The 27,031-nt window shown below is 38.0% G+C and overlaps 1 protein-coding gene across 3 annotated transcripts; it reads left to right on the top strand.

Moving 5' to 3' along the window:
• The first annotated feature begins 7,440 nt into the window (after nt 1–7,440).
• Nucleotides 7,441–19,826, top strand: LOC149010635 (uncharacterized). Of its 3 annotated transcripts, none has more exons than XM_089161255.1 (6): nt 7,441–7,772; nt 8,323–8,478; nt 8,580–8,638; nt 8,746–10,524; nt 18,148–18,289; nt 18,497–19,826. In XM_089161255.1, the coding sequence occupies exons 2-6, from the start codon at nt 8,358–8,360 to the stop codon at nt 19,165–19,167; spliced, it is 2,772 nt and encodes a 923-aa protein (XP_089017381.1). In that variant the 5' UTR covers nt 7,441–7,772; nt 8,323–8,357; the 3' UTR covers nt 19,168–19,826. The 3 variants fall into 3 exon arrangements, with proteins under 3 accessions (XP_089017381.1, XP_089017380.1, XP_089017379.1); XM_089161254.1 differs by having other exon boundaries at nt 7,441–7,789; XM_089161253.1 differs by having other exon boundaries at nt 7,441–8,478.
• Nucleotides 19,827–27,031: the final 7,205 nt, after the last annotated feature.

Genomic DNA, 27,031 nt, shown 5'->3' with positions numbered 1-27,031 from the left:
GGTTGGACACGAACGGTTTACCCGACAAACTTCACAAAATGGTTTGTGAAGAAATTGAGGGTAAACGGTTCTTCCGTTATTAGCTTTGTATTAGTTTAATATTTTATTAATATAATATTCTCGCCTTGGTCCAAACTAAATATTTTTCGATATTCATGTGTAGAACTTTTATTTTTAAATTTGGGCAAACATACATAGAAAGCAACAATCTTAGTTCCCATTAGAATTTAATCTACTAAAACAATTCTCTCGAAAAAAAGAAAATTACACATATCATTCAGGATAAAATACTCAATTAAGATTGTTACATTGATGTTTATGAAACCCATCAAAACCTCACAATCAAATTTATTCTCACCTCTATATATTTTCATTATATCTCATGACTTTGATTAGTTTTTCTGATCAAATTATTTTGTAATATTAACTTCATTTATGATTTTTTTTAGTAGAAGGGATTGTTTGCAATAAAATAGTACAAAATTTAAAATAAAATTACGTATGAAAATACACCTTCTCAACATTATCTGCTTTTAAAAAGTCAAGTAAAGATATCAGATAAGTAGACCTGTAAACTGCATCAACTGGTTCATGGATAATAATTCAACCAAGTGATCAGCACAACTAAAATTATTTAAAAACTAACATATACGTACCCATTTGTATTGCACACGGTATTTAACTAATTCAATTTAAAAAAATGTATAATAAACATATTGCTATATTCATCTCAATTACAAATATGGGGAATTCATTTTGTTGTATAATAATCAACATGCGAATCGTGCCTTTGGCTCTTTTCTTATTCAGCCATACTCTTCTCAATATAAGCTGTGGTTTCCCCTCTCAAAAAATAAAATGAAATTAAACTAAATTTTAAATAGATATTTATATAGTCATTTATTGTTCAATTTCTTATACTCTTATCAAATATTGTAGATATATTAAAATATATTTGTATATATTTGTCAAACCAGTGAATTTATTTGTAAATGTAGAAAATGTAGAAAATTCTCGTGTGTGGTCCTTGATAAATACTCTCTAAAGTGTGTAGTTGCTTAATCACAATCTTGTTAGTCAATGAGTAATCGTTTTTACTTTTGATTATTTTATTTATTATTTAAATATTTTAAGCAAATTACGTCATATTTCTTCTACCAAAAAGAGTTGTACTATATTTTTATTATTTAAAAAGTTTGTTCGGTAACAAGTTGCACTCTTGAATATATTTCTAAAATAAAAAATAAAAAAATACAAACAAACAAACAACAATTTTCCTTCGGGATCAAAATCTTGGTTTTGCGTGCAGTTTTGACCAGGCCAGAAACTGAGATATCCTAGTTTTGATTGAAATTTTGGTGGAAACTTGAAAATTTTCGACCCAAGTTCCAACAGTAGCGACCATCATATGATGTGCTTTTCATCTGACTTCCTGCCTCCTACTTATTTAAAGCATAATGAACAAAATAAGACTGGTATTTTGCTTTAAAAAATTCATTGAAAAGTTATCATTCAATTATACTTTCACATGAAAGGTTTTGAAAAGTATAAACTTAATATAAAAGTTGAACCAACTGTATTGCATACAATATACCTAAATGGTTTGATAGAAAATTACATATACAACAAGCCAACAAAGTATAATAACCAACTATAAAGTCCCAGGCTTCAATTCCAAGTTGAGTGTCTGGTTGGAATTGATGGACCCATCACCTGGCTATGGTAATACTCTAAATACTAGATGAAAACTGTTCATGAACTGATTCACTGTCTCTATAAGTGTGATCATCAACATAATGTAAATACCTCATCTTAGGAAATGTGTCACAAAGGTAAATGCTCTACAACACCCAATCTTAGAACTAGCCTAGTTGGATGTGATTGTAGTGGTAATACTGCTACTGGAATGAGAATTGATGGAACTACTAAGATGGAGTCCACCAATGATGCCCCTCTCCCTCCATAGGCTCCATCACCATACTCTCCATACCCATATCTATATGTGGATTGCATATTGCTACCATCATCAAAAAAATAGGTAGATGACCCCCCCCCCCAACTCCACTATATTTTCCCCCATATCCATAGCCATAATAAGCCTCATTTGGTGTAGACCTAATACTTCCATGCCACTATCCTAGGATTGGGAATCAACGAATGATGATGGTCTCCAATATCCAAATCCTCTAGGCTCATCCAAGCTCATGGATCCGATTGAGCCTACCAAGCTGGCCATGTCCATTTGAGAATTGTCATCTTGAAGTCCACGTATGTGACCACTACAACATCTATATATACATGGTGATTCTTGTGGCATGCTAAATCCATTGACACTGAGTCTTCCTTGTGGACATCAGTGTTGATAGTGCTATTTGTACCTCCTCACACTACGACTGAGAACTCACTCTGTAGTTGTTGTTGGGCTCAAATGAAGCTAGTGCTCAGTAGCAACATCACTATGACCATCAGTGTCTAAAAACTCTAGGTTATCTTCGTTCATCTATGCATCAGGATGTGGCACAAATGGACATGTGTGTTATCTATGCACTCTCTCCTTCATGGCCAAGAAGTCATCCACATCTAGCCCCATCTCCTGTGCAACATATCTACTAGGACGACTTCCCTCCTCATCCAGCAATGGCTCTCCTCTATCCCTAACCCACTCAAGTAAGGGGTTCTCATCACCATCATCTACCTCAAATATGTCGAACAACTCTGATCAAGTTATTATCTTGATCCATCCCCTGTGCCATTCTACCTTAGTCTCATATTATAATGCACATAACAAAGTCCTCTAGCTGCTTCACCTATAATCAATTGCGCCTCTTTGAGTGAATGGGGTTGAAAGTACTCCAATTGTGCTCACACCCAATGACAAATCATGTCTGTGAGAGCACTTTACATGTAATCACAAGCAAGTTAGGTGAGTCAGTCCCCATATTGCAACCACCACTTAGCTGCAACATACATATGGAATTCAATTAATAAGGTCATAGTGTCATACATAACTTAAATAACTAATAAGTATAGAAGAAAAGCTAAAAGATAGGATTTTACGATGTATAAGGATGTGGCCAAGCTAATTTCCTTTTATCAAAATGGGTTTATTAAAGGAAGGCACATACAAGATAATATCCTTATTGCATACAAAGTCATGCATTGCCAAAAAGCAAAAATAGGACAGATGGTGGTACAATCAGATATGAACAATACAATCAGATATGAACAAAGCATATGACAAAATGGATTGGAGTTTCATCGAAAAAGTCCTATTTGCATGTGGTTTTCCTCAACAATGGGTTTCTTGGCTAATGTATTGTATCACAACTACTCATATGGTAACACTGGTGAATGGCTCTCCAAACCAGTTCTTTAAACAGGCAAGAGGCCTTCAACAACAAGATCCATTATCCTCATATAAATTTTGTTCTATGTGCATAAGTCCTTTCTTCATATATGGGCGTGGTGATCCATGGTCAAAGAAGATCAAGGGAATCAAATTGTGCAAGGGAGGGAAGAGGTTGAATCATCTTGCATTTGCTGGTGATTAAATCCTTTTCAGCTATTATCCAAGAAGCATCTTAGTTTCACTGAATCATTCACACATATTGTAAGTACTCAGGGCAGCAACTTAAACTACAAAGAACAAGAGCTCATTTTAGCCCTCAGACATATGTGAAGAAACTTCTAAGGTTTATCTGACAATCGACCCCTAGGTTTGTGATTGTCATTTGTCTGTGACTGTTAATGATTAAGGGGAGATTCCATTTTTACCCTCACATATAAATGAAGTTTAAAGTCTAATATGGAATGAAAGTACCCTACACCGTTTTCCTTCCTTGAAATCACATTTTTAAGAGATGGATGAAAAAGTACCCCCTTCACGCATCTTCTTCAATTCCCAAAACAAACACTATTTTCAAAATACAAAAGGACCCACTGGAAAAATCCTCTTTGCCAAAAATTAAAGAGGTTATTCCACTTTAATGACATAATATTTCTTAAGAATTTCCTTTTCGATGGGGATAGTGGTGAATGTATTAGACACATTAATTATTAAATCAGATATCTAGTGTTTGATCTATGTCGTCCCAAGAGGCAGGTTTATGGGTTTCATCACTAGGAGTAATTGGTTTTGTGGTTTAGTTGTAATGGTGTTGTTGCTACCAAATCTGGAACTTGGATCAAAGTGTACTTGGATAGGTGCGAACATGAAGCACGGTCAAAATCCCCCCCCCCCTTGGGGGGGGGGGTGGGTTTGCTCTTGCTAGGTATATTATGTCTCCATCCCCGGCTAAAGCTCCTCCAAATCTCATTGGCTTGGATAGGGGACCTTTGATGGGGGGACTCAAGAAAGAACTCAAGCTTAGAGATGATAGAACTTGATTCACGTAAATGGAGGAAACAAATGGAAGCATCTTAAGCATTTTTTTTATCCTTTAGATTCTAGGCATCTTTGTATTTAGGAGATGGATAGGCTTGAGGTGGAATATAAAAGTGGATAGAGGCCAAATAGGAAGCTGGAGGTTTAGAAGGCCGTAAAATTCACTTCGGTATGTTTCGCTGATTATCTCTTTATTTTGGTAGAGCTTCATTTGTTAGTGCCTCGGCCCTGCATGGCTTGTTAAATAATTTCTCAGCTCAATCAGGGCTTGTAGTGAATGAAGGGAAGTCCAATATTTTTTGTGCCAATACTCCAAATGAAGTGAAGGATTTGTTATTTAGCTCTTTGGGCTTTACTGTTGGAACCTTCCCTACGAGATATCTTGGAGTGCAGCTAACTTCTAAGAGACCAGCTGCCTCTAATTTTGTCGGGTTGCTAGGGTGGAAAGTAAGTTATCAACTTGGAATGTTAAGTCTCTCTCCTTCACCAGCCAATTAACTCTTATTAATTATGTGATTAATGGAATTATGGGATATTGGCTTAGCGTGTTCAAATTGCCTTTTTTTTCTTGCCAAATTATCAATCACCTTGAGAAGATATTAAAAAAAAAAGTCTTTTGGGTCGGTGCTGCAAATAGAGGTTCCTACAAGGTGGCTTGGCGTGTAGTATGTACTCCTAAAGAGGAGGGTGAGTTGGGTCTCTATAACTTATATGCATGGAATCAAGTGTCTCTTGTGAGACACATTTGGAGTTTGACAGCAAATAGAAAGTCTTGTTGGGTTGAGTTCATCAAGAAAAGATGGTTAAAAAACATTCAATTTGGTCTCTTCCCTCACCTTCAAATTGCTCTTCTTTGCTTAGGGCCATTCTCAACCTTTGGCGTGTGGCAGTTAATTGCATTTGTTATTTAATTCATGATGGATCTTCATGCTCTTATGGCATGATCCATGGTTGTTGGGTGGTGTGCTTAAAGGTGAGAACAGTGTGCTTACTTTAGCTATTGGCAGATACCCATTTATGAAGGTTCGTGACTTAATTGGGTCAGGCGATGCGAGAACCACCTTTAATGATAATCTGCTTCTATTGTGATGGGGAGATATTTCTCAAACTCATCTTTTACAGAGGATTTATAATGACTGGGCTATGTGGATTGCAACCCCGAGTGGAGAGTTCTCTTTAAAAATTGTGTTACAAGCAATGTGTGGCTCTAAACCGACGGCTTCCTGGGCTCAACTAGTGTGGGCAGCAAAGGGTCAAAATCGCTTTTCTTTGATTTCATGGTTAACTATTCTCAAAAGACTTTCAAGTAAGAAACGTTTAATAGGTTGGGGTATTCAAGTGGACCCCATATGTATCCTTTGCAAGGTTGGTAATGAGAGTTGTAGTCACTTGTTCTTTGAATGTGGGTTCTTCAAAAAGGTTTGGTCAAACATATTGATTTTAAATGCCCATCATAATCATCATACTAATTGGTGGAGTGAAGAATTAAAGTGGGTTATGTATGTCCCATTTTTCAGGTGACTTAGTTATGAAGTCCGTGAAATGTCTTAGTTTTAATGCCACTGTGTACGAATCCGGATCATCTCCCCGTCGGGGGAGCACTCTGAGCACAGAGTGCTCCCCCATGACTTCCTGACCACAAAAACCAGTGGGTCCCACTGGTTAAAAAGTTTTTTTTTTTTTTTTGTGTTTTTCCAAAAAGTGTTTTTCACCGTGGGCCCCACAGGTTTTTATGGTCAGGAAGCGTCAAGGTCGCAGATCCGGACTCACTGTGTACTGCATTTGGAAGGAAAGAAATGATCGTCTCCACAACCAAGGTAAGCAGTCAGCGGAGCAAGTGCCTACTAGCCGATTATGAGGGCTGGTTAAGTTACGGTTCATGGAAGAGCAACCCATAGTAACCAGGTGTTCTTCGACAGATGGAATTTGGTTGTAGCTTTGTATTGGCCATGGCCTTAGTGCATCATTGGTTGAGACCTCTGGAGGGATGGTTGGTAGTTAATAGTAATGGTTCGGTGGCTGCTGGTAAAGGCGGGTATGGGGCGATTGGGAGATATCACAAAGGGAAGGTTATACTTGCTATTGCTACTAGTTCTTTGGAGGAGAATATTTTCATTTGTGAGTTACTTGGCATCCGAGCTGGGCTTCCAGAAGCAATACGAAGTGGGTTCCATAGTGTGGAGGTTCAATCTGACTCTCTTAATGTTGTCCAGATTGTGAATGGTGAGCTCAAGCTTCCATGGTATGCTGTGGGTGTTGTGAGGATATTTGGGAGTTGAAGGGTTCATTGGTTCAATTTTGCGTGATCCACCAAATCCGTGAGACAAATCGGTGCGCTAACATTTTGGCGAGCTTGATTTCGGTGTTTATGGAGATTCGGTTGGATACGAAGGTTTACCTTACAAGCTTCACAGATTAGTCTGTAAAGAGATGCAGGGAAGACGGTTCTTTCGCTACTAATATTATAATTCCTTAATTATTATATTTATATTATTCTCGCTTTGGTCCAAAAAAAAAAAAAAAAATCAAAATCAAAATCAATAAAACTTTCCTCATATTTTATTCAAACCCAATTTTATAGCCCACAAAAAAATCCTAATTAAATTGTGCAGCATGATTCGAACAAATTTTGTTGTAGATGGTTTCACTAGAAATCCCTTTTGCTTCTTTTCCCTCTAACATTATACGTTTTAGGTTTCTTCCATCCGTGAAACCACACTGATGGCTTCACTAAGTTAAGGGGTACTTGAGTCATTTTAATGCATTAGGACATTTGTGATATTAAAAATTATTTTGAATTTCAACTGACATCGTATTGACAAAATTACCCTTGATGTGTTGCAGAGATCAGCGTACGGTTTCTGAACCATATCTTTTACTCTTACAAGGTACCGATTGTTGAATCCAGTACATGTTTTTGTAATTTGAAATCCAGCCCTCGTTGGTTGTTAAAGAGACGTTATAAACTTATAACCTTTAAAGCTGTTCAAAATCATATGGTTCCACATTTTTAATTATTATTTTCGTTTTCTAATGGCTAGTGCGGTGGCCTGTGAGTCATGTCTTTCTCTCTTACCGTTTACATTTATTACTTGAACCTCACTCAGTCACACTCCTGTCGCTTTAGAACTTTCGTTTTCCCTTCTCTCATCACATTCTCCTCTTCAGTGTTCCTCGGCTTGTTTCTTTCCATTCCTCTCCAGAATTCCCACAACTCTTATCTCCTTTCTTTCTTCTTCACACGAAGCACCCAGATTTCCCTTGCTTGTGCTCCCAACTCTCCGAAACCCTAGCCTGCTTATTTGGTTTTTGTCGAGAACTTTGCTTTGCGGCACTGGGAAGTACTTATGGATCAGGCGAAATGTTGAAGATCTTTCCGACCATTAATGTGAGATATTTGTTAAGGTATCCGCTAGATTTTCGCCTTGGAATTTAGTATACCCTTTGTTGTGATCTGGAGTGAGATGCTCAAGAATCACTCTTTTGCACAATTTTGAAGGCAACTCGATGTTCTGGTCTCAAATCTCTCTCTCTTTACGCCGCAATTATAGCTCTCTTTTTCCCCATTTCCTGGTTCAGTAGGGATTTGGACTATTTTGATGCAAATATTATTAGTTTATGATGACAGATCCCTTGAGTTGACTTCAGTTCTTGGTTTTGTTCCTTGAATATGTTGAACTGCCTTTTGCTGTTTAATTCTCCTAAAAGATTACGGCGTTCCATAATTTGGGTCTATAACGAGTAATCATAATGTCCGAATTGTACTGAGATCTTTGTCCTGACCGTGATTTCTGAGGATTTGGCTACTTTTGTTGTTCATTTTATCTACTCTTCTACGGAATTTGGTTATCTAGAGACGCATTTTAGATAAACTAAGGCTCTTGTGACCGCAGATGGATTTCTTTTTCTCCTGAAAAAGGGATTTTTTTTTTGAATAGTTAATGGTGAAGGTCTTGTGATCTCTGCCTGATAAATGGGGATTGGCTCTCAAAGTTCAAAGAGTGGAGGAGGTTATGTTGGTAGCTTCCTCCAACTGTTCGACTGGCATGGAAGGTCGCATAAGAAGCTGTTAACCTACAACACTGATTTACAAGGTACATTTATCTCCACTTTTTTAAGTTTACAATGATCTTTTATCTCAACTGATTGCCTTTTTCAGTCGGTTGCTGATTGCTTTTTTCTGCCTTTCACGTAGTGGGATCAAAACAAGGGAAGAAAAGTGATGGGAATTTGCCAATGACACGACTCCGACTGGTGGATAGTTGTTACCTCTTTGTTACATCATTTTAATGATATGATATGATAAGGAGGCTCCTTAATCGATCTTGTTCTTTTTTTCATTTCTATTGTCACATTCACAGGTAGAGGAGGATGAAAATGGAGGATCTAGCATTAAAGGGAGCAGTGATTACAGTTGTGCTTCCTCAGTAACTGATGATGAAGGATATGGAACCAGAGCCCCTGGGGTAGTAGCTAGGCTTATGGGATTAGATTCCTTGCCAACTTCCAACTCTGCTGAGCCCTATTCTACCCCATTTATTGATTCTCGTTCCCTACGTGATGCAAATTACCACAGGAGAACCCCTGAATTTCACAGTGAAGGAAAAACTTTGCGTTCTAGTAACCAGCTTCCTAAATTTGAGGGCTTCTCTAGAAATTTAGCAGAATCCACGTCTAAGAAAGCGCAGATCCGTCCAATTGAGAGGTTCCAGACGGAAACATTGCCTCCTAAGTCAGCTAAATGCGTCCCAATCACCCATCATAAGCTTTTGTCTCCAATTAAGAGCCCTGGATTCATGCAGTCCAAGAATGCTGCTCATATAATGGAGGCAGCTGCAAAGATAATTGAACCAGGACCGCAGACCACTAGCAAAGGGAAAATGCCTTCTCTTGCTTCTACTTCGGTTCCCTTGAAAGTTAGGGATTTTAAGGAGAAGATTCAGGCTACACAGAGACCAGCCAGAATTCCTGAAGCTCGAAAGCCAGTTGACTCTAGTGCTGCAATGCATTTGAAAGGACACCCATTAACCAAAAGTTGGAATGGCTCAGAAAATACACCTCGGTTAAGGACTTCTCCAGACTCAGAAGAAAATGGTTCTATTGGATCGAAAAATAAAGCTAAATCCATTTCACTTGCAATCCAAGCAAAGGTAAATGTCCAGAGGAGAGAAGGTTTGGGCTCAAATAGTGGTCGGAATCTGCTAAGCCAGAAGGAACACACTGATGTTAAGGCAAACACGCCATCTAAGAATCAATCTAGTGTCCAAAAGTCTACACAGAAGAAAGCTTCTACTCAGGGTGGTTTGAGTGTACTGAGACAGAATAACCAAAAACAGAATTGTTTAACAACCAAAGACAAGGTAACCTCAAAGCCATCAACTTCTCAGCAACAAGGAAGAAAGCCTCCATCTGGGGATGCTTCTGTTGGCCATACTAAAACTTTAAGCAAAGCTGTAGCAAACTCCAAAGTTGGATCCAGAAGGTCTGGCTTAGAAGCTTCTAGTGTTGAAAGGAACCCATCATCTAGAACCAAAAGTGTCACTCGGAAAAAAAGATCTGTTGATGGAGATCTCCACTTCAAGAATAATGGGATGGTTGATACTGTTGTCCCTGATAAGGATGAGAAGCCTATCTTGTCCAAAGTTGATAGACTTGGGCAGTCAACATGGGCTGAAGATAACAAATGGAAGGAAATGGATGTAGTTTCTTTTACTTTTACTTCTCCCATGATAAAGGGTGATCCTGTTCTGCAGTCCTCAAGCACATTGCAGAAAAATATTGTCCTTCCCGTTGATTCTCATGGCGATAAAATTCCTTCTGAAATGAAAAATGCGGTCTCATCTTCTCTAGGACTAAATGTGATAGGAGGTGATGCTTTGAGTGTTCTTTTAGAACGAAAGCTGAGAGAATTAACTTATGGTGTTGGTTCTTCTTACCATGATATGATCAAAACAGAGACTGCTGCTAGTTCTGCACCGATTCTGGAAGATTTGGGGTCTACTCTCAATTCAGAGGCCACATCGCAAGCAGGGTGTTACAATGGTTCTCAAATTCAATGTGCTGATATATTTGGAAGCAGTTGTGATCCCTCCTGCTCTTCAACTGACTCTCAGGAGCCCACTATGAGCCATAAGTTGCTGGTAAGGCTTCCTATACATTTGGTCCAGGCAATTGTTTTTTATTGCTTTTTCCATTATAAGCTTTGGTATTCCTGTTCTGTGGTTGTTGATCTGGTAACCTTTTTTAAGTGTTGTTCGTACCTCTTAACATTATCTACGAATTGTTTTGAAGATTTTAAAATCCCATTTGAATTGTAGCGAAACTTGGAAACAGAACAGAATGTACTTTTAGATATTAGCATCAGCAATCCCCAAGAAGTTGCTGATGGAACTACCTATGGAATTAGATGCCCCTTTGGCCAAGTGCAATTTTCTAGACAGCGTGGCCTAGTTCTTAAACAAAAGGAAAATGTTTTGTTAGGAGAATTTGTGCAGATCATTGCCTATTTCTTTGTCTGTGATCCCCAAACATGCTTTATTATGGAATGGCACTTAAAATTTTCAAAACCAACTAATTGCTATGGGGGATTCGATTCACATCACAATCTGAAGGGATCTGTACTTGCTCATTATTTCACCAGTAGCATAAGTTCTTTTACAGGAGTGAAGCTTAGGATTGAAGTTAGGGATACTGCATTTGCCTTCCATGTGAATATTAGTAATGGATCCGGTTTATCTAAAGAATGAAAATCTGATAGTTGTCAAGTCCAAGCAGATTTCTAGGGGCCTATCTAATTGTCTTTGCCAAGATTCTCTCTGATAAAGAGTAATTAAGGAGGGAAAAAGAGAGAGAAGCAGGGGGAAATGGAGGAAACGAGAAAGAGGAGTCGCATGGCAGATGGCTGCTGGAGTTGTAGTAAACAAGAAGAAGAATAGTTGTAGGGGGGGAGGCGCTCTGCTGCCAGACTTGTAGTGGCAGCCACAGCTGCTGAGGTTGCAGGAAAAAAAAGGGTAGCTACTAAAATTGAGGATAGGATTGCTCATTGAAATTGCTGAAATCAATTTGGCCACCAGAATCAACAGTGCCCATGAAAGGTGCTGGGGTTTACATCTTTCAGAGTGATGTCTGAATGAAAATTTGAAAAATCGAACTTGATGGACCTTTTTTTCGATTTTGTTACAAAGTTAAAGATTTGAAGTTTTTTTATTAGTTTCAACTTTGACTCCTTCCTTTTGTACATGCATCACCTTGGAATGCCTTGTCACTGTGATAACTGTGAGGAGATAATCTTGTGGCAGAATCCTAGGTATAGGAATAAGAACCAGAGCAAGATAAAATTGTGTAACTCAACCAGAACAAGCCTGATATCCAGCAGGCTGATTGCCCGTCAGTCAGGTAGAGGCCAGCAAGAGGTGATCTAAATTTGATGGGAAGATTAGAGTTTTGATGACCGCGTTGAAGGGGGAGAAAGAGAGAAGGTGAAACATGGATACTAGAAAACAGTTCAGATAGAACAGGATGGGATTTCCAAGCAGTTTTCAATCCATACCGATACATCCCATAGTAACAGACAGATGGCAGTTGCATGTATTGAGTCAAGAAATCAGAACTGATCCCCAACCCCCAAATTAAAGGGGGGAAAAAAAAGAAAAAGAGGGTAGAAATATGTGCTTAGGGTAGTTTTGGTATGGTTTCTGTTTTGCTTTACTCGCAGGGTGGGGGTAATTTCTAATTGGAAAATTGCTTTATTTGATTTATTTATTTATTATTATTATTTTGGTGAAACAGAAATTCAGTGGAATAGAAATTCTGAAATAGATTGGGGGGCTCTTTTAGAATTTCTAGTTCACTCTTGCTCTTTAATGAGCACATGGTTAATTTGACGAGTGAAGTAGTATTTTCATGGCCAAAGTTAAAAAGGATTCTACATGTACATCTCCTAAGGAAAGGTATGGTTTCACTTTCATCCATCACCTTTCATTATTTATGTATACCTCCCCTGCTTTCCAAAAGTTAAAAAGGATTTTATTTGTACATCTCCTAAGGAAAGGTATAGTTCCACTTTCATCCATCACCTTTCATTATTTATGTGTACCTCCCCTGCTTTCTAAACTATTTGATAGCTAAGCTGATGACATTGTACCTCACTAGATATCAGCTAAGTTTTCCAACATCTCTAAGGTTACACTAGTTTCCAGGCCCAAATAATGAATTGATGTGGTCTATGGGATGGCTTTCTGAATAGGTCTCCCAAATGGGTTTGAACAAGTAGCATCTGGACTCCTGGTTAGGGTAATTGCGGTTAGAATGGTATTAGGGATGGTGGGGATAGTTTTGGAGAGATTTAGAGTGATGGGATGTGGCAAATTCTTGAGATAAGGGATGAAAAGTTCTTGGAATGGGGTAAAGCATGGGTAGAGTCTAGCTCTCGATGACTAGAACTGAGCCACCAAGTTTCAATGGATTTGGATGGAGGTATTAGGAATCTTGATTTCAATGCCAGATCTGGAGAATGGGTGGCCTGTTTGGGCTGAATTTGAGATCAAAGGTCAGAGGTGCTATGATGTTGTAATGGCTGAAATATGAGATGAAAGTAATGGCTGATAGTGGAGTTATGGCAGGTCCTGATTTTGGTGGAAGAAGGGCTTAAACCTGCATAGCAGATTCCATAAGAGAAAATTAAGAGGATAGGAGAGGGGATTAATGTAAGCTACCAACTATACCTGAATGGAGCGTTGGGGATGCCAGAAACCATCTATAGATGGAAATTGAAGGTTGTCCTATAGAGCCACAGTTAAGAGTCTAAGCTTGATTACACTTAGAGTGATGGGATGTATGCTGGGATGGGGCAAATTCTTGAGATAAAGTACTTGGAATGGGGTGAAGCATGGGTAGAGTCTAGCTCTCGATGACTAGAACTGAGTCACCAAGTCTCAATGGATTTGGATGGAGGTATTAGGAATCTTGATTTCAATGCCAGATCTGGAGAATGGGTGGCCTGTTTGGGCTGAATTCGAGATCAAAGGTAAGAGGTGCTATGAGGTTGTAATGGCTGAAATATAAAGATGAAAGTAATGGCTGATTGTGGAGTTATGGCAGGTTCTGAATGGAGCCTTGGGGATACTGGAAACCATCTATAGATGGAAATTGAAGGCTGTCCTATAGAGCCACAGTTAAGAGTCTAAGCTTGATTACCCTTTGAACCTTCTTTAGTCTTGAATCTTCAATACCCAACTGATAGAACCAATTTATCAACTTATACAGCAGACACAAGAAGAATTACTTGAAGAGAAATTTTATTACTCAATACTTAAATCTGATTTTCTCATCGAATGGAGGGGTCTATTTAATACATGGGTCCTGACCTGATTCTAACTTGACTTTGCTACTTGAGGGCTTAATAATTAGACCTGTACAAAGACTAACTTAAATTAATACGTAAATTCATGTTTGAAAAGAAGAGACTCACGCGTGTAATATGCCCCTTGAGTGGACAGAATTACAATTGCCACTGGTACTATCAAGCACACTACAGAACTGAATTAAAACTGAAAATAAGCTGCTGGGCAGCATTTGTATGGATATGGTTTTCAAAAGTTTATGACCTATATGCCCTTGTTTTTCGCTGTATAACACATAAAACTTAATTGGAAAACCATTGGAGTTGCAGGTGTCTCGGCTGGACTATCTTACTGGCTAAATACCCCCATGCTAAACTGAGATATTGTTCCCTCCTAACCATGTTGATGCTTTAGGGTTTCAGTAAGAAGAAGGTTACATTACAAGGAAGATCTCAGTTTCAGAAATAAGGGGGGGAAAGGGTTGGAGAATGGGTTTCTAGCATTGTCAGGTTAGCTTTGAATGTTTGCTCAATTCCTTCTCTCTCCTTCGCCAGAAACTCAGTCCGCAACTTGGACCAAAGTAGGATTTCACTTTCTCCTCTTCAGCTTTTTTCTTTTTGTTTCTTTTCTGCAGAATCATATGGTGCTCTTTTCTTCCCATCAACATATTTCATTCCCACCTAAAATGGGAGATATGATGGTTCTTGCATTAGGGTTCAAGAGCACAGGAAAAGAAGATAATGGGGAATTTTTTTTTTTATTTTAGCTGGATGGTAATGTGGTTAACATATGATAAACTCTTGACAAATTTAGTGACCCATTAACTGAGTGGGTATAGTAATGATTAGTTTGGAAAGTATGGGAGGGATTTTGCTTGGGAGGAGCACTGATCCGAGCAGCGGACGGCGCAGATTCCAAGCTATGTCCAGATTAAATCTGGACCGTGCAATTAACCCACATGTAATTGGTCTAGATTAAGTGAATCACATATAAATGGTCTAGATTAAGTGAATCGCATATAAATGGTCCAGATGTCCATTGCTTGGAGTGCGCTGCTCCCAAGCAAAATCCATATGGCAAAGGTGGAATTATACCTTACCGGTGTTAAATCCTCAAAATTAAAACTATCCTTTTTCTTGCCTTAGTGGTCTAAGCACCATTGTTGCCACTGCCACCACCACCACCCAGATTGCATCATCATGCTTGACCTCCATCACCACTACCCCATCACTGCCATTGCCACTGGAATTCTCATTGTCACCCTAACTGTCACCCAGGGCAGACCCAGGATTCAATAGTGGGGGGGGGGGCGAAGAATGAAAGCCAGATAACCTTCCCGTTGTGGAAGCACTAATGCTTTTTTGCCACACATATTTTGTGGGCCCTTATAAGACCCATTGAGGGTCCCACCTCTAAATTATTTTATTATATTAAGGAATAGGCCCATATAATATTTTGTGGGGACCACACATATTTGAAAAAAAAATTAAATTATTGATAATGATATTTTTTTTCCGATAAAATATAGGTAAATTAAAGCAACAATACAAAAAAAATTATATACACATGACTTCAACCCTAAAAGGTCAGATGCAAGCCAAAATTTTCTTTGGCAGGAGATGTAAACCAATTTTTTTTTTAGGTAAGAGATGCAAACCAATGGTAGTTAGTTTCCTTACTAACTATAAACATTTTATTCACAAATCACATTACAAAATTAAATAACAAAAATTGCAGAAGAAACAAAGAATATAAAATCATAAAAAGAATAACAAAAAAAGGAGAAAGAGAGAAACGATAAATAAATTGAGAAAGAGAAAGAGTACCTAATTGTGGAGTATATTTTTTTTCCAAATTTTCTTAACCCATGCTTATAGAAAAGGAAGAGAATAAATAGGAAGAAAAGAAGGAGAGAGGAGAGAGGAGAGAGGAGAGAGGAGATGGGAGAGAATAAATAGGGATTGAGGAGGTAGTTTGTAATTAGGAATGACATTAATACCCATTATTTTACCTTTGAAAATTGTTCTCAATATTTGGGGGGGGGGCAAATAGTGACATTTCACATGTGAGAAGAGAAAAAATTGGAAAAATTAAGGAAATTTATATAAAAACTATATTAAAAATGGAAAATAGCATTCTTTTTTAAAAATCCGGGCCCCCCCGGCCCCTTCATAGGTCCGCCCCTGCCACCACCACCACATTCACTAACACATCACCACCACCACTACCCTGCCATCACAGCATCACTATGACAATCATCATCACCTTCTGTAACCACCCCCACCAACTGCACCATCCCACTGCCACAACTCCTACCCAATGCAAAGAAATACAATGAATCCATCATCAGAAATTGAACTGCCAAATGGATCTTTTTGTCATTGAAATATTTCATATTGCTACAACCACAACAATTTCAGTATTTTGATAAAATATAGTATATTTGTTGCCTATTTTGTTAAAACAACTCAAAATCGAAATAGAACTCATACCAAATCTATCCTACGTTGTGGGGATTGAATTCAATTGGAAATTTTAAATTGTCAGAATTTAACTGAAAATATTTGTTTTGAAATTAAATTTGGAGTTAGAACTAGAAATTGATACAAATAGAGAAGAGAATTAGAAGAAATTACTGTGAATAAGAAAATAGAGGAAAGATTACGCATCATCTCAAACTCTCAAAGATGAATAGAAATAGGAGGAAGGAAACTAGTTCTGGAATTCTAATCCTATTTATACATCTCAACAACTCCAAAATCTTTGAAATACTCAAATTTCTTTTCTCAAACAGTTCTTAATTGATTGGGAGTGTATATATTTCTTCTGAAATTCCAAATCACTATAACATAGACTAAAGTAAATAAACTAAAAAAAGAAATCCATCTAACTTTATGTATGCTAATCTAACCCAACACTTCACTAAACTACTAATCTCATATATTAACTTTACGCTTCCCTTTATGGGCCTTTATTAAGCACAGTACACTTTAAGCTTATTATAGGCTCATTACACTGGAACCTAAAAAATTAAAAGGCACACTGGACTGCTACCAGCACCTTATGTTGTGCTCTTAACCCAACTGCATCAGGGCTACATGGGCTTCAATTGTAGTTTTTGTAACATCCAACTAGTGACATGCAGATATTCTCATTTTCATATTTTTTTGGGTCTTAGTTACTCACTTGGAGGTTCCTTCCAGTCGCCATAACCATAGAATTTGTCCACACTATCATTCTTCAGGCTTCCTAAAAAGGGCAAACCTGGTGCCAAAAGCTTCCGCTCAGGCATAGTCCAGTGGGGCAATTCTTCAGGCTTCCTATTGTGGAAATTCCCAGTTGTTCAATATGATTTCAGAAGTGATTACTTCAGTGAACAGCTTCATGCCCTCAACACCCCCCATCCCCCCTTAAAATTTTAAATGTAATCTTTTTTTCTGATACTTCTTTTTAAGTGACAGCATTTAACCCCCTTCTACTCATTTGTTATCTAGGGAATTATCTTCTCTCTGAAAGAAACAAAATCTTGCAAAACATTGTTAATTTTTACTTCTACATGGAGGGCATTGATGAAGTTTTTCATTGTTAAGACTTCTTTGTTGTAACTCATTGGAGTTGCCCATCCCAATCAGAGGCGTTGTTGGCCAAGTCCAATGCATAGTTGTCATGATGTTGCCTAAGCACCTTGACAACAACTGTTGCCTTAGTTGCTTAGATGCATATTTTTGTAGCCTTTTGTCCAGGTCCCTTGCAATGCCCATGGTTCACATAGGTGCTGTGACAACTATGGTACTATGTCTAGTTGTACTGGCTAGTTTACCTTAGCTTTGGTGGTGGTTACATGGGATGCATCTGGCTACAAAATCAAAAAATTCAGTGATTGTGATCACTCCTGGATAATAGGATGAGTTCATCATCACTAACTAAAATGTTATCAATCCACCTCCTCATACTTGGAAAAGTCTGCTCTTTGCTCCTCTCAAATGCACCATGGACCTAGCTAATATTACTGTTTGAGTAGCATAAGTAAACATAGAACATTTGAATTTAACTTCAGATAAACCCAAGTCATGTCGAAGATGTCAGATGAAAAACTCAGATTCCAAGCAAGAATCACCTTTATTTATTTATTTATCTATTTTTAACCAAGGACGTAAGGATTTGGTGTGGAAGAAAAGATACGGAAGCGGGGCTTAGCTGACTTATTTGGAAAAGGGGTGCCTGATTTTCTGAACTTCCGAAAGGGGAATGTATATTATTAGTACATTTGAGGAAGATTCAGGGGTGACACTCTGGAAATTGATATAGTTTCAACCCTGATCCCTTCCTATGGATCAGGGTTTTTCTAAATGACAGTTTCATCTGAAAAATTGAAATTGAATTTTTACATGCACTGATCTGTCCATTATGTTATAATTTCAGGGACAGGAAAGTATGAGCAAGTGCAGTAGTGATCCAGGGATGGAAACTGACTTGCATCCCAGTCCAATTTCTGTTCTGGAGCCTACTGTCTTAAATGAAAGTTGCAGTTATTCAGATAGTGGGGACACTTGGAGTACCAATGGTAAGAACAGCAAATCTATTTTTGGGAATTGATTCAATAATACACAAGCCTGAGTCTGAACAAGCTGTCAAAGGCCTGTCTAAAAGGAGCCTTTATATCTAAATGTTTTCAATTTCTTCATACATATTGTCACTATTATCATAAATTTGGGTTCATTTAAATCGATTATATGATCCAAGTAACAAAAAATGTTCTTTCCATTTCCAGGCAGCAAGCAGTGTTCTTCTGTTCAAGGTCAAGAAGTGATTGGTTTGAGTCATCTGGGAAAATTTAAATCGTTTGAAGCTGAGGCAGAGTTATCTGATTCAGCCTCTTCCAGTTCTACAGGAACAAGAGGTGGAAAGCTTGAACTCGCATATGATGCAGCAGGCAGCACCCAATCAGAGGAATGGGAATTTGAATACGTGAGGGAGATTTTATGCAATGTAGAGTTGATGTTCAGGGACTTTACTCTGGGACGAGCTTGTCAGATCATAAACCCCCATCTCTTTAATCAGTTAGAGAATCATAAACTTGGGTTGAGAACTGACGAAGAGGAGGATTATGCATTGATGCGGAAGATGTTGTTTGAATGTGTTAGCGAATGCTTAGATATAAGATGCAGGCGATATGCTGGTGGGGGCTGCAAAACATGGGCCAAAGGGATGGCCATGGTGCAGAGAAAGGGTTGGCTAGCAGAGGAAGTGTACAAGGAGATTTCAGGGTGGAAAAGCATGGGAGATTGGATGGTAGATGAACTTGTAGACAAGGACATGAGCAGCCAGTATGGAAAATGGCTTGATTTTGAAATTGAAGCATTTGAAGTGGGAGTGGAGATTGAGAGAGAAATATTAAGTTCATTGGTTGATGAAGTTGTTGGAGAAATCACAGTGAGATGACTGAAATTTTCTTTCTACTCCATCTCCTGAGCACCCCCCCCCCCCCCAAATTTCTTAGATCAGTTGGAGAAGCACAAACATGGCTTGAGAAGTGACAGGGGAAGATTATGCAGGTGGGGGCTGCAACTCACGGGCCAAAGGGGTGTGCATGTCCAAGGGGAGGGCGTGGAGTCTGGTTGGCCATGGTGCAGAGCAACGGTTGGTAGCACAAGTGTGCAAAGAGATTCCAAGGTGAACTTGGAGAGATGAGAACAAAGTGGTATAGAAGATGGATTGATTTTGGAATTTAGGCATTTTAGGGGTGGGTGTAGAGATTTAAGTTCATTGATTGATGAAATTGCTGCAGATGTCACGTTTGGGGTGACTATCTATGGGTTTCTTTCAACTCGAGTGTAAGATTATTTTTCTGTACATCTCCCACTTGGGGTTCTGAATCTAGATAAGCATTTCTGGAAATGTTCTTGTCTCAATGGTGTTCCATCACGGTCAAAATCCACAAGATATATAGTCTACATTTGAGACACGTTTTTTTAATTCTTTTATTTAGCAAGAAGGTCTTAACGTCTAGATTTTGGGACACGTTCATTTTTTTTTTTGGGGGTAACACCACATGCCTTAAAAAAGGGGAAAAAAATTCTCGGAGAAGTTAGGGTTTCATAATTTTTGGTTTTTGGGTTGAAGTGAGGTTTCATAATCAATCAACAAATGCTTTTTCCTTTTATTATTATTATTATTTTTATTTTTTTATTTTTATTATTTTGGAACTGATGTTCATCCGGGCCAGCTTGCGCGCACCACGATTTACTTCCTCGGGGGTAGCTTTTATATTAATGCCGCCGAGTGGGTATGAACCCAAGACCTCCTCTAGGGAAGTTGGGTTTTGTTTTTGTAACTGAGCTTCACCAAGGCCTGTTACACTAACTATATGTTGTTCCATTGGCCTAAAATGAAGGTGTTGTCATTGTTGGCAACTTATAAGTGGGTTTTGATTTGGTACAGCAACACACAAAAAGGTTCCGAGAGAAAGAATCCAATTCAAATAAAGAAAACTCAAGAATCCCGTTTTTGGGGTCTCTGTCCGTTTTGATCACCTCTTCATCGGATGGTCATCCAGTGTCCGATTGAGCGTTTTGGGGGGCTTCCGACTTCTTGATCTTCAAATCCAACGGTGGGTTGTTCTTGGAGATCTCTGTTAGTCTGATTTGTACGTCAAACACTCCTTGTTTGTCGATGCTCGAGTTTGATTCAAACTCTGAGTCCAGTTTTGATCAACCTCTTCATCGGATGGTCATTCAATGTCCGATTGAGCCGATTTTTATAGGAGAGCTTCACGACTTCTTGAACTTCAAATCCAACAGTGGGATTGTTCATTGGAGATCTCTAAGTTAGTCCGATTTGTGCGTCAAAACACTCCTTGTTTGAGTCGGGTAGAAACTCCGGTTTGATTCAAACTCGAGTTTAATTAATCTATAAGGAGAGCAAACTCCAGCAGAGAGGGGCGTTTTGAGGAGCTTGGGAAGAGAGTGGAGGTCGACCGGTGTTGGTTGGCTTTGGAGATCTGAGCTTGGGAATAAAGTTGCTATTGAAGGAGTCTTTTGTTTTGTTGAACAAGAAAGAAGTGAAAGAGAAGGAAGAAGAAGCAGCAGAAGAAAAGAAGGGAACATGGTTGTAGTTACTTGCTTTCAAGAAAGATAAGGGCTGTTGTTAGCCTATCCGAAAGTGCGGCGGCGTGGTGGGCCCATAACCCAAGAGAAACAAGTATTGTTACCATGTATCTCACACAAGTTGAGGTAACCCGTATTCACAGTTATTGTCTATTATTTTCTAGGTTATGTTTAATGATTAAGAATCTAGCTCATGAATGTAATTTGGGGAACTTGATTATTGGTTTACATTGTGACCTAGCAAGTTGGAGCTTGTCGGGGGGTTGGGGTTGGTGCCCTTGTCGATGCATTTTAGACTATAGCGAGGATTGGTGTTTCCTGGTTGCTGGGTCAAAATATTTAAGAGTGTATTGAGTAATATACGAAACCCTAGGTAGGGTATTATTCCGTGGATGTAGGCAATTTAGCCGAACCACGTAAACTCTGGTGCATTGCGTTTTTTGTTTATTTTTCTTTGTTGCACATATTGGAGTGCCTTGATTGCAGAGTGGTGGTACAGCGGTTGGTAGACCCATTGTGGTGAATTTTTGAAGACACTGATTCACCCCCCCTCTCAGTGTGAATCTGGGAATAACACTATATCTCAGGTATAGCTGTTATATATAATTTAAATCTATGGTGGGATTTTGTCCTTGACTTCAATCAACATTGTATTTAAGTGTTTCACCACTCATGGGTAAGGGTGTAAACGGACTGGATTCGGATTGGATGGTGGTGATACAATATTCTCATCCTATTATATTCGACGAATTAGAATAATATTCTATCAATTATCGGACGGATTCAATCGGATTTGGACGATAATCGGATAATTAATTTCTTAAGTAGATTCTTCTAAATGGGCAAGTATACAGATTGAATACAAGTTTTCAACTGCTTGTTTACATTTTTAACATTTATTTGTGAGGCAAGGTTTGAATTTTAAGAATTTAAAAATTTTGGTACCTATTTTAGCAAAAAAATCTACAAAAATAGTTACATATCATAGGTAAAAAAATTACTAAATAAGTAACTTAATCGGATAATTTTATCGAACAAATAATAATCAGTAAAAAGGGGTATACCATATCCGCATCCTATTAGTAATTGGGCAGATTCCGATACCCCTAAACGGATGCGGGTACGAATTCAAAATCAGATTTTGGTTATCCATTTACACCCCTACTCATGGGGTATGGAAACTACTTTAAAGGTGAGCTTCTTTACTTTTCTATGTTGGGTCTAAAAATGTGAGCTTCAGTTATGCTCCTTGTATCTTTATGTACTTTCTCATGTTTCACTTCTCGACGAATACTCACACTAAAAAGCTTATTGTAGGTTTTTGTATCAATTTGAGTGAGTTTAAGATATATCTCTACTCATGGGGAATGGAAACAATTTCTGTGCGGTTAAGGCTCTTTTTTGTATCAATTCTCATTCTCTATTATGTATATTTAAAAGAAATAAGTACAAAAATTCATTATTCATCAAGAATGAAAAATGGTTTGGTGAATTTTGTTGAAAATAAATTATGAAATGAAAAATAAGTTTAGTGGCAAAATAAAAAATTGTTAAAAAATGATAGTGAGCAAGTGAGAAAAGAGGGAAAAAGTATGATTTTTATAAAAGAATGTGCTTTTATTATTTTACCTAAGGCTGCAACTGGGCCGGGCTGGGCCGGGCTTTTGCAATCCCAAGCGCAGCCCTATATGGTATAATTTGAGCCCATTCTCGCCTCGGCCTCGTTCGATTATTGTCCCCGGCCAAGCCCATCCATTCCCGCCCTAATTGGCCCTAATTGGGCCAGGTGGGGATGGGTTGGCCCTGATTGGCCCTGACCCTGATTAGCCTTGTCCCTGGCTCTGATTGGCCCTGTCCTTGGCCCTGATTGGCCTTGTCCCTGGCCGTGATTGGCCCAGGCCCTAATTGACCCAGGCCCTAATTGACCTTGTCCCTAGCTTTAATTGGCCATATCTTTGGTCGTAAATATCAAATGTAAGACAGATAGTAATTAAAATACATATTAAAGTAATTAAATTCTTAAATTTCAAACTCAGTTCTGAAAAACAAAATAGTAAAGATGTCAACAAATAATCCAAAACTTATATTCAATATGTATTTAATTATTTATACCCATTTAATTTCCAATTTGTCTTTCCCCCAAGTTTCTCTCTCTCTCTCTCTCTCTCTCTCTCTCTCTCTCTCTCTCTCTCTCTCTTATTATGTTTTTTCCTTAGGTTTTTCTCTAGCAGCAAAGAGTTAAAATTATTCATGAAATAGAATAAATAGAGAGAAGAATTGTAATTAAATTTAGGCATATTTGAAAGTCAAGTCAATTATAGAGAATGTCACACAAACTCTTTTTGTAAACTTAGAAACATCAGAGATTCAGAATTCAAAAGGAATCTGATAAATGAAAATTTTATCTTCAAAAGTCAAGAACTTAAGCCGTAGGTAGGTATGTTTTCATTCACAACTGTTCAATAAATTGATATCTTTATTCAATACAAAAAAATTCATATTCAAAACCTTGTTAACAAGTAAAATTTAGTATTCAAAAAAAAAAAAAAAAAGTATTTTTTTCATAGTTAAAGAAAATGATGTTAGTTACAAACATAGCTATATGTTTTTAATAAATTTTTTCGAAATATCACAAGAGATTTGTTAGATATTCATGATGAGAAGTTGGGGTATAGATTTGTTAGATATTAATTCTTTATGTAATAGTTTTTATTATTTATAATATATTATCTCACCTTAGTCAAAAAAACAAAATCAATATTTTATTAAACTAAAAATGACTTTGCTAGAAAAATAAAAATTACCTTAAAAATAATATAAAAAGTGAATTTATAGTCTAATATGATCAAAGTGACTAAATGTCAAAATCAAAACTCATATCAATGTTAGTATGAAGATTAGGGGAAAAATCTAGTACTGTAGTACATGATCATCATCAAATTAATATTAAGATTAGAGCCAAAATTAGGGTCAGGATCAGGGCCAAAATCAAATAGATGCTTATTACATTGGTAATGAGGTTATAATTTATTTTTATTAATTTTCTACAAAACATGATCATGTTTCTAAAATTTGACACGTGTCAAGTATCCACCCATATGTATTACAATTAATTCCTCTCCATGTGGGTGGAGGGTCCAGAGTCTTTAGACTCAAATCAGGGCCAGGATCAGGGTCAGGATTAGGGCTAATATTAGGGCCATGATCAGGGCCAAGATCAGGGCCAGAATCAGGGCCAAGATCAGGGCCAAAATCAGGGCCAGGATCAGGGCCAGGATCAGGGCCTGGGTCGGGGCCAAAATCGGGGGGCCTGGTCGGGGCCAAAAAATCGAGGACGACGGGCCGGGATGGGCTGGGCGGGCTAGAGAGTAATCCCAAGCCCGCCCTTGGCCCTAATTCAAGGCCAGAATATTTTGGCCCCAACCTGCCCTCAGGGCCAAAATCTTTAGCCCAAGCCCTATTCGGGCTCAGGGCGGGCTTAGGTCTGGTCAGGGCCGTCAGGGCCAAACTTGCACCCCTAATTTTACCCTCATCTTAACTATAAAATTTTAAGTGAACTTACACATAAATGAAGAGAATGAAATTCTTACCATAATCCATAGCAGACAAAAAGTCTATTATGGATTTTGGAGGTTTTTCTGTTATCTCAAATAAAAATAAAATTGATAATAGATGCCAAACAATTTAAAATAATGAAAAATTCTCGTAATTGAGAATGAGAATTGATACCAAAAAGAGCCTTAGATATGCCCCCTAGGTATAAAAGTCCAAGAAGCCATTAAGATACTCATCGAACTAGTCGGATAGCCCCAAGAAGGTTTGGTATAGTAGCACCACATGGATTAGTTATTCTTTTCAGTAATAAAGATTGGATAAGTGAAATTAGAGTGTGGGAAATAAAATCCTATAAAATTTTGGGAGACAGGTTTTGTGGTTTTCATTGTTTAAAATTGGGGACGCACCATATGGATTAGTAATTTTTTTGAGTAATAAAAATTGGATAAGTGAAATTAGTGTTTATGGAAAATGAAACTCCATAAAATTTCGGGGGAAGGGACTTAAGTGAATGTCAACTTTGATTTGTAGCAATCATTACTTGTAGAATGGCAAAATATAGTATTGGACACCCTTATTTAATGACTCTTTTTTTTCTTTGGTAAACCAAATTTCATTGGGAAGAACCAGTAAAACACAAAGGATACCGAGCATATAACTCAATGATCCAGGGGGAAGAAAACGGCCAAGATGTCCTACTGGAAATGGACATAGCCTTCCTTGCTAGAGAGTGCGCAAACACATTCCTCTATCTAGGAAAAAAATTAAGCTAACAATTCACAAAATATACGGCTAAGACCTGGATGTCATATAATACTGTCTCCATTGCCAGGGACATTTCTGACTAATCATCTTCAACAACTAAAACCAAATCCATAGAGTTTGTAACACAAGTATCTTGGAAAAGCCATTTCCCCAAGCCCATAACATTGCTTCCCTAATAACCAATGCTTCACCACATAACACTTCATTGAAGTCCATTGGAATTGATCTTGCATGTATCACTACTCCACATTAGTCCCTAGCTACAAATCCAATTCCACTCTTCCCATTCTCCAAAGAACAATCACAGCAGAGCACCGTTTATTATCTTTGGATGTTTAGCCCCTCCATGGTCTGTCGAGCTTTCTCCATCACTCTCTTCTTTTCTCCAAAAAAGTTCATTGGCCCAAAATTTAGATAAGTGGCTAGAACTTCTTGCTATTACTTCTTCAGTCGAGAGACCTTTCCCATTAAATAGCAATTCATTCCTTGCTAACCAGATAGCCTAATAAGTGAATGCCACCTTTGCTATTAGCTCTCTCCTTCTTGCTTTTGATGGAATTTTTTTTTTTCTTTCTATTTCTCTATAATCCCATACAGATTTTCTGTTGTCCTCTACTTACAAGAAAATCCATGTTAAGACCAAACCAGATTGTCTTTGCATAGAGATAGTTGATAAGGATATGATTGGTTAACTCAATCTGCTCCCCACATCTCCTACATGAGAAATCTAGCTTCAATTGTCACTTCTTCATTCCTTCTCCTGATGTTACTCTTTGTGCACAAATCTTGTATAGGAAATTATGAATTTTTGGCAATGCTCTACAAGACCATATATTCTTCCACACAAATTTAGAGACTTCCTCCCATTGGTGAGTTTGAAATGGAGATGGCAATGCCATCATGCGCCGATCCCTAGCATTAACTTGAATGTAATATGCTGATTTGGTATTGAAAAGCTCATTCTTTGAACCACCCCACACTATCTTTTACTCTATTGGAAATAAGGATATAAGAATTTTCTTTATAGCATTAACCTCCCTGTGACTAAACAATGTAGCTAGCCAGTCTTCCTTCCACCTTCTACCTTTATGATCAATCAGATCTTCCACCACCCGAATATTACAACCTAAGGGTCTAGGCGATAATATTTGAAATCTAGGAATAGAAGGGATCCATTTGTGTTCCCAGACATCTATAGAGCTGCCCCTCCCCACCTTCCAAAGCAACCCTTCCTTTAGGACTTCCCTCCCCAAGATAAGACTTTTCCTAACCCATGATGGTGAGCTGCCAGATTTTGCCTCAATGAAATTACATTGGAGAAAATATATAGCCTTTATAAACCTTGCCCATAGTGATTCAGGTTCACTCCATAGTCTCCACGCCACTTTACATAATAATGCCGATTATGAAGAGTAAGGTCTCTTAGCCCTAATCCACCTCTTTCCTTTGACCTACATAGCCTCGACCAAAAAAAAAAAAAAAAAACATAGCTTCGACCATGATATCCAATGGATTTTCCTCTCCTCCTTCTAGCTCCAAATACAGTTGGTCATTGCCTTCCTAACCTCTTCATGATGAGATTGGGGGAGTACAAAGTGTGAAGTTGCAAATGTTGATATGGAACTTGCTATTGTTTTCACCAATACCACCCTTTCCTCATTAAAAAGTAGCTGATTCTTTCAACCCTTAATTTTGTTGTAAGACTTTAAACACCTTAGTCTTCAACACTCCTATTTCCGATGGGAGCCCCAAGTACTTAGAAGGTCATTGTCCTTAGGGAATCTTCATCTTTCTCGAAATTAAGGCTCTAAATTTCCTCGGAGGGTTTGGACTAAAAGTAATTGAGGATTTATGGAAGTTGATAACTTGGCCACTTGGTT

This window comes from Hakea prostrata, chromosome 7 (assembly GCF_041222555.1).
Source record: "Hakea prostrata isolate BN-2017 chromosome 7, UWA_Hpros_2, whole genome shotgun sequence".
NCBI lineage: Eukaryota > Viridiplantae > Streptophyta > Magnoliopsida > Proteales > Proteaceae > Hakea > Hakea prostrata.
The sequence above is the reverse complement of the archived record's forward strand: the minus strand, read 5'-3'. Positions and strand labels throughout refer to the sequence as shown.